The 9,651-nt window shown below is 27.3% G+C and overlaps 1 protein-coding gene across 3 annotated transcripts in view; it reads right to left on the bottom strand.

The window, feature by feature from the left end:
• The window catches only part of LOC108687233 (sodium/calcium exchanger 2), a 66,965-nt gene that overhangs the window by 20,877 nt on the left and 36,437 nt on the right, over positions 1–9,651 (bottom strand). For 2 of the 3 annotated variants that reach the window (XM_018192895.1, XM_018192896.1), the window contains one exon: positions 98–289. In XM_018192895.1, the coding sequence (XP_018048384.1) occupies positions 98–289 (192 nt within the window). The remainder of the gene's footprint in view (positions 1–97; positions 290–9,651) is intronic. The other variant, XM_018192897.1, reaches the window with a different exon arrangement.

Genomic DNA, 9,651 nt, shown 5'->3' with positions numbered 1-9,651 from the left:
TATATATATATATATATATATATATACGCGCGCGTATGATTATAATCTTTACATCTTACAGCAGATGTTCCAAGAAGAGATCATATTAGGAGCTCACCGAGTATTATGGAGGCATTTGCTCGCTGGACAAGCTTATCCACAGTGTTCTTGAACTCCTTGGATTCTTTAATCCTGATTTGTGCCCGGAACACTTCACCTAGACGCGGTCTGCCCAACAGTGCCATTTTCTCCTCTTCCGTTCTCTCCTCCGGCTGCTTCAGCTCCGCCGCTGCAGCGATTCCTGCTTCCGCTGAAACCAGAAAATCGCATCTTGCTACTTTAATAATGTCGGGGCATGTTCTGCAACAGAATAAGTGGGAAGTCGATTCATGGTCAGATAAGAACAGCGAAACAGTTTCTGTTAATTAACAAGTTTTAATTAATTCCAGTCTGGCATAATAAATATGCGCGTTAAAAATAATATCGTTATAAACTTTTTTACAGGATATTTTTGGATATCGAATGACCCATTTTTGCATTTGCAAAATGCTAAAAGTTTTAAGCACTTTCAAGAAGAGAGTTTTAACATTGAGGAACATTAAAACACGGACAGTTTTAAACCAAGTTAAATTAAGATTACAATTTTAAAACACAAATTATTTACTAAAATTATTTATTAAAATATACAATATATATAATTCTTTCTACATTATATAAAGTTACAAAATTTGTATATAGAGCACATTTTACTTAGACTTTAAAAATTATTATTAACTATTCTTTAAAAATATTTTATTTTTTGTTAAACGATATTATTTTTAATATAATATATTGTTATTATTTTTATATCTTCTTATTTTTATGTATTCATATATTACTGATTTATATTACTGGTTGCTAAATATTCTGTTTAACCTTTCCAGTTTTGCATTATATATAAAAAATGTATAAGAAATGATGTAACGAAAGTATAGATGCACAGAAAGGTTAAATAAAATTTTTAATATCAATTGTTAAAGATAAACTCACGCTACTCTATAAAGATCGATCGTGTGAAAGCAATATTGAACAAGATTGATTGATCAATGTCCTCCTCCATGTGAATCCATTAAAATAAACCTTAAACATAGAAGACAAGTCCGACAAACAGCCGCTTTCTCATGTGGTCGTGACTTTATTATCGATTGGTCTCATGAATTATAGTCGCACACCTCTCTTAAGCTAATTCCGCGCTTCGTACTCCGTGTCTGACCACGCATCGACTCACATCACTTGCATTAACACTTTTCTACTAGCGCATAGTGTGAAACTAATTCAGCCTAGAAGAAAAATATTGTTCTATGTGGCTGCATACACACAAATATGGAATGATAAGTATGAATACGATGTATTCATTTTATATATTTTATTATGCAGTTAGTATGGCAAATAATTTCGACAAAAGTACATTTTGAGCCATGTTATTTCGTTAGCTGAAGAAATGTTAATATATATAAAGAGGGATATATTAAGTCCAATCCAGATGTGTTATTCATGTAACGATAAAATTTTCTACAATCCAATATGTATTGACGATTTTACACAAAGTGTCTTTGCTGCGCTATCGATGCATGAATAATACTGAATGACCACATTTATCTCCGTCATCGAGGGATGATCGATACTTTACGCCGGGTGTTTCGATCGATGATGAATAACGCATTTATTGTTGGTATCTCCTGTCTACAGTCGTGATGGTATATGGTCGTATTTTATCGAAAAAATAAAAAAACCGAATAAATCTGAAATGTGTTAAAATAAGAGACAGCCAAGAGATAAAAAAGAAATAGAGAGCGAAAAAAATTATTACTATTATTAAAAGGAAATGTTGTGTGTAACATAGATAAAAAAGAATAAAAATATAGAATATAAAAATATAGAATTTTTCATTAAAATAAAAAATTTTAACCAATACATAATGTAATTTTTTTTAAAAAATCCAAAATTATATTTAAAAATTTATTTTATTTAAGATCGTTTACAAAAAGCTCATAGATCCTTTTAAGATAAAAAAAACGATTAGTGGATACACTTTTTCTATAAATGATTAGTTATATCTCAATCACAACAGAAAAGTTAAAGGATCTTTATTAGAAAAATGTGTTACTGCTTAATCGCTTCTTTATTCTCCAGGAAATTGTCTAGAAACATTCTTTCGTAAGCGGATATAAATTTGTTTGTCTTGGCTTTCACTAGATGTTCTAATGTTACTCCATAAAAGCTTCTTATAGTTCATATCTCGACTAAAGTTCTGGGAGTTAGCTGACCGTATTGGCAAATTCAATTTCGTTTGACTTTTGTTTGATTTAAAATAGATATATCAACACTGTTATCTTCTATAATATCCTCTCTAAACTTCGCGAAAGAAATATTTTATTAAATCGCTATGATATTGCCAATATAATTTAAGGATTAAATACAACAATGACAACAATAATAAATATATTCGATTTATTATATTTGTAAACAGTTTTTGATGGATTTTATCGGATTTTAAGCGGGAAATAGTCTTTTACAATACGCGATATAATCTGAAACATGCAGCAAAATAATAAACATAATTTCTGTAATTTCGGTAGTTATCGGTTATGTAACAATAAAATAATAATATAATATTATATTCAAAATTATTATATTTACAAAAAACATTGTTGTCACTTGTAAAATAATAATAACAATCCGTTGTTGAGGTATGATTTTATCATCGTATAGTATTTCCAACACAAAACAAATCTGCCGTTTACTGTCTACTTTTTCGTGCTTTTATACGTTTAATTTTATTTTTGCAAAAACTTCAGTTAGATTGATTTAAGGATTTTTGTACGCTTTCAACATATTATACAAAAATCGGAGAAAAACATTTTTATAAATTTTACCATAAAACCGATTTCTTACTATGATTAGAGCAACAAAATCAAGATTAGAATAATATAATAATTAGTACTTATAAAGAATACTAAATATTACTTCTCTGTATGTTTCCTGATTCTGCTCACGTTAGCATAGCTAACTTTATAGATAAAGTCATTCATAACTGTCGGATCTAAAATGTATTCAAAAATAAAATCGTCGGGAAAATATATTGTTAAGTAAATAATTATTCAATGTATGTAAATAAATAAATAATGATAATGGTATTTGAGATTTCACAATCTTCTTTTGAAAATTAATTAATTTTAATTTTCATAGACGATAATTAGAAAAGACAATCAAGATTGCTGTAAATTTGTTTTTCAAAGCCATATTTTAATGCGTCATTGAATATTAAATCTCATTCGAACAAAGGAATACAATTTAAGGAAAGGAAAAACAAGGGAGGTTAAAATGAGAATATTTTCTGACTCATTGTCAGACACAGATAAGATCAATAAACGATCGACCGATGAACGTCAGATGCAGTCGGGATGCAATTTATTACGCTCGAAATACGCTTTTATTTGAAAAAAACTGGCGCATTAAATTTGAGGTAAAGGAAATGTAATTTGCCTCAGGAATTATTCTGTGTTTTGCTTTCTAACGTAACGTTTTGCTTAGTTAGCATTATGTATATCTCAATATTTCTTTGCTTGAATATACATATATATATATATAGTAATATGTTGCGGTGCATTTTAAGTGAATTGCATTCTGTCAGTGAAATTAGCTCATATATACATTTTACATGCTTGCGTGAGAATATAAATATATTATTATTTTCATGTACTTTCTCATGTAATTTCACATAAAGAAATTAAAATATATTCTAAGTCTAAAATATATTCTAAAATTTTGCATAAAGTTTATATAAAAAGTTAAGACAATCTTTTTAAAACTTATTTATTTCCTTCATTTATATATTTACTTATTTATTGATAGATAAATTAAAAAATCCGTTTCAGTTTTAGCTTTAATTATTTAAAATCTCTTTAATTTGTTATTCTTTAGGTTAAGATATAACGTTCTTGACATTTTGCAATTGATTCTCATAAGGTATACTTTTTTTTTTACTATACGTAATTACTGCATGGATAATAGATCAATAAATAAGATAATTTATCCAAACTAAATAAAAAATGCGAAATGAATCTTTTAAAAACCTTTTTATTTTTTATGTATTATAAGAAATAAATTACTTTCTTATTTTTTTATCTGTTAAAAACTTAAAATATTATTTGAGTCACTTAAAATAAATAATTAAGAAATTAATCATGGGAATAATTTATAAACAGAAAATTGTACTATTCTTTTACTGGGTGAGCTTCGCAGTCGAAAAATTGCTAGCTATTGCAAAACTGGGACACGATGATTGAATACAAGCATTGATAACTAAATATGGTCCTGACTTTTCCATCAGAATTTTAAACTTGATTGGGGAAGTCAGAAATAGATGACTGCGGAAAATCTCGTCTCATTTTGCAAAGTTTTTTTAACTTACGAAGGTTTAACTTACGAACGGTAGTGGAATTTTCACGAGTGCTTCTCGATCAAAATGTCGAAATTATCGGAAAACATAAAGAATGATAGGCGGAAGCAAAAGAAAAATTCAGTATACGAATGTAATAAATCTTTCTCCAAATTTTTTAAAAATTTCAGAGATCTATTTATAAAGAAATATATACGTTCAAGTTAAAAGATTTTAATCTTTTCGAAAAAAATTAAAGACCGAAAGTAATAATAAAACTTTAAATTATAATGATAAAATATAATATTATATTTTTTTAGTTAAAAGATTATAGACTGTTTGATAATAGTAGATTACAGAAAATAGTTAATATTCTGTAAATGAGCAATAAATAAAATATAAGAAAACAGCAAAAAACTTAAAAATCTCTATTATATATTATATTAGCATATCAATAAACACGATCGTATCGCGTGCAGCAAGTAACGAGGCAAATCGGTATTTATGCGCGAGCTGTCAAGTTGAAAGTACTTTAGATTACCGTATCTCAGAAACGCCAATTGAGTTTCTAATAAGTTTAATCGATAGCCGCGGTTTTGATTATACTACGAACATGCTTTAACTCCATATTCTATTCAAGTGGGTATGAGTGGAGATATCGCAATGCAAAGATGTCTGAAATAGGAAATTATTATGAAACATCATTATTATACCTGATTACCATAGATAAAACGTAGATAAAATCTTCTTCCATTTCTAATACAAGGCTAGGCTAGGAATGATTGAAACAATCTTGATACACATATATGTGTCAGAGATAATAATCGTCAGAATAATATGGTTAATCCTCCGAGAATTTAATCGTGACAGATATTTCAGCGAAACGCTACATATTAATTTATATCCGTTTATATATCCCAATTATTGTAAAAGTTATTAATTATTTACAAAAGTTGTATGATTATTTGAAATAGGATAAATCTTTGCTAACTCTGTTTTAAATATTTAATACTTCTTCTACACTGGTTTATATAATTAATTGATCAGGAAAAACAATAGGCACAGTCGTTTAATAAAAAGGGTATAAGTTAATACACAAGAACTTACTCAAGGTTATGACTATGCGGGGGTCATGACATATTGAAATAAAAATCATTTTAATGAAAGCTAGATTCTCGTTTCTACGGTTTGATTGATCATTTTTAATACATATAAAAGAAACATTTAATACATACAAAAATTAACATTTAAAATTATTTTTATAAGATATGCATTATGTGAATAAGAAAATTAAATACAAAAATTTTTTATTTTTTATACACTATATACGTTTTTTATCCATTTAATTTCTTTGTCATTAATTTTTATCTAATTCATTTTATTTTCCTTTTTAAAATAAGTTATATTTTTAAAAATTAAACATTATATTACTTTATTATAATTTAAAAGGAAATCTTTTTATAATTTCTTTCCAAAATAATATAACGCAACGTATAATTTTTAGGATAACTAAAATGACAAAAGTATAGATATTTATAATTTTTGTATAAAACATTGAATTTTATTATGGTACTTAGTACATGATTATAGGGAAGAACAGTTTTTTAAAATTAAAAATGCCTCGTCGTACATCAAGATTCGAAGCAAAACTTGGAAACTATACGTTACAATTTTTAACCGAGCGGTATTTTTCGCACGTATATATAGGTTGATGGAGCAGTTGAAATTACTCTTAGTACTGCAACAGTAAAAATAGATCGATCGGGAGATGGATGGGGTTGCTTAATGTGGGAGTGAACTCATCATGGATCATCCGAATGGTTACTGCAACTGGGAGATGGTCCAGAGTCAAAAGTCAAGAAAAGTCCAGATGAAAAAGTCAAGAGATGATACAATATTTTTGTCAATCTACCAATAACAAATTATCAAATGGGATATTAATAAAAGATCTAGATTAAACGCATTAGCTTCGAGCACAAAGCGAAAATTTCACTTTTAGTATCACTTTCGGAATTATCGCATTGTTTAATTATTCCCATCTGTTACCGTGCACTGTCGATAGAATTTTTACTTGGACGTAATTTATACTTCGTTGAAGACTTGCAAAACTCCGTGCTTGAAAATTTCCAAGTGAAATTACGAGAATTTTCTCAATTATTATACAGAATATGTGTATCCATGATATTTTAAATCTATATGATATTTTCGAGTGCACTTCGCCGTATAAAGTTAATTTTCGCAACTTGTTATAATATTTAAACTATTTCCGGAAGATGAATTATTATTATTGCTTAAATTATTTCCATAATTTTATCATTAATTAATTACTCTTTGTTGTTTCTTCTTTCATTCTTCAATTATCTTTAATTATAGAGTTTGTATACTTTTGAATATTTTCTGTAATTATATCGTAATTTAATGTAACAACTAAAGTTTTTGATGCAATAAATTCAAAACTCGATATTCTTGCAATAGAAAGGGCGTTGAAAGCTAAACAACAAGCAAATAAGAATGTTAATATAAATGTTAATTTATTTACTTAATAAAAGCTTTTAATTACTGAAGAATTTTATGAGCAGTTTGGAACGTTTCAATATAATATTATTTGTTTTAACTTTATACTTAGATTATTTCCTTCATTTTTACACTCCATCTTTTGCTATTTCTATTTCTATATTTCTCTCTTATCACGTTATTTATATTAATTTTTGTTTTTTTTAGAAGCACATTGTTGCATAAATGTAGCCACATACTTATTCACATACTTTATTGTTGAGCTGTTCGAAAAGCTCGGCTTTAGCCCGGGAATTCCATTTTTAGAAGCAACGTATGGCGCCTTGCGGCCAACGTAACTTATGTCGCGGTTACTTTTAAGTAGTAAATTAGCCGTATTATTTCGAGGCCAGTCAGCAGAAATTCGGCAGTACAACTGATTAAAACGTGCAGGCATGTAGTAAACTTGGCCGTGTGTCTTTATTATACTTTCTTATTCTGTCGCTGTTATTGCCAGAACTTCACAAATAAACATTTTTCAACCCACGAGTAAAAATAATAAATGGAAAAATAGTGCTGAAAATTCTGTTTTCTTAAATTATTTAAAAAAAAAGAATTATATTCTCTTAAGAAAAATTCTGCAAATTATGCAGATCAGAAGCAAACTATCCCACTTTATTGTTGGAACAAAGGCCGTAGTTGATAAAACGAATTAGAAAAAGGTCTCAAATACAAACACAAGATCCAAAACTTTCGTAACCTCAGCGGGATTGATTAATTCCTTAATTAAAAGCAAACAGCCGCGGGTTAATTAGTTGCCACGTAAAAATGTAACAAATCACTAGTATTTTGTACTCCTTCCTATTTTTCTTAAGTAAACAAAAGTAAACATTTAAGTAATGAAATATAACTTTATAAATTTATATAAGAAAGAAAATTTCTTATTGGTCAAACGCTTTTGTGTCATTTCATTTTATTTACTACATGTATTAATTCTCATCTTAGGGTTGTGTACAATTTCTATGAATTAATAAGCTTCATTAGCTCGAATTTTCGAAGTAATTAATTCTCGGTGGCGTTAATTAGGAGGCTAAAATTGCTAAGAATAAAAAAATCTTTCTCTTCATAGTATATGAGTCTCGTAAGCTACAAGTAACACTAAAATAATTTTACATCATTGTGTGTACAATTTTTTTTTTATTTACCATTTATTTTTATTATATAAATATAAGTGTATTATTGATAAATATTAAGCCGAGATTTAGATGGCTTCATTTATTGTTTTTCTTACTTCAAAGATGAATTATAGAATTGAAATTTCAATGGAGGTTATATTTTCATTCGTTACATAAAATATCAGTCTCGCGTGTTAATCCAAGTTCGTTAGTACAAATAACATGGTCAGTCGCAAAGGAGAGGATATTTCATTATGGATAGAGGCTATTTTCGTCATTTATCAACGTCTGTCGCAAGTCGGGAAAACTGATTTCTTGAAGTTTCATCAAGTTTATCTTGTTTTTATCAGATATTTTATATTTTTGTGATTTTATCACTTATTTTTTAATACACATCACATGAATCATGAGTCAGAAATAAACTTAGAATAAAAGCTATGACCGTGTAGATTGCTGCCGTATTCGTTACTTTAAAAACAAAACGTTTTATGATTCGAAAGAATTATTAAATATTACACTTTTTATTTCTTATTAATATAAAATCCAGCCTTGGTTGGCAATTTATTTATCATTAAATTCTCAGCATGTAACATAAAAACATATTTTTTTTTGTTTAAAAATTAGTTTCTAACGGAAACAAGCTCCTAGAAATTTGCTTTAAAACTGAAAATTGTAAGATTGTAAAAAATATTATTAAACCTACACCAAGATCCGCTTTGAATATGGTTTCTTTGCTTATTCGTGTGCTGAATATCACAATGCTCTAATCTCTGATGATTTGTCTCGACCTACGCTCGTTACTTTCGACGTGTTTTTACGATGGTAACTGTTTCAACCGTGCATTACAACTTTATATCTGTTGCATCTCGTGACAGATCATATATTAAATGTACGATTTATGAATAAATATAACGGCGATTTATAAATAAAAATGAGAGATGTGGAAAAAATAAATAGAAATCGTAAATAAAATGTATAAACCATTACCATAAATGTTATAAATAAAAGTTATACAATTTTATCGAATAAATCGTATAAATACAGACAGCAAAAATTTGTCGTAAAATATATAAATATAAATTACATAAATGTGCCTGATAACATAAATAAAAATTATAAATAAAGATTATGAATTATTACTGTGAGAAATATTAATAGAAATAATAAAATCATCACGCGGAAATTACGAATAAATATTACAAAGCTTTAATTGTTCCTATACTGTGTACATTTCATGTAATAATTCATCATCAATTGTTTATAATATATATAACTTAATTATATTAATTCAATCTGATATTTTAAATAAGAGAATTCACTTGATTCATAAATAAATAAACGCATGTTATTTATGCGACTTAATAATTCATTATTTTTCATAATTATTATTAATCACTATATCGTCATCATTTATCAGTCATTTATAAGATAATTATAATTACATATGCGTATGCTTTTACAAGAAGAACTCTTTATAATAAATGCGACTTATCAATTTTCCCGTTTATTTTAGCTATTAAATTACATAATCAATTACATAAATTGATTTATTTATTTATCTTTTCCTTTCTCTTTTTTCTCTTT

This window comes from Atta colombica, unplaced genomic scaffold, assembly GCF_001594045.1.
Source record: "Atta colombica isolate Treedump-2 unplaced genomic scaffold, Acol1.0 scaffold203, whole genome shotgun sequence".
Lineage (NCBI taxonomy): Eukaryota > Metazoa > Arthropoda > Insecta > Hymenoptera > Formicidae > Atta > Atta colombica.
Note: the sequence above shows the minus strand (reverse complement) of the source record. Positions and strands in the feature narration are given on the sequence as shown.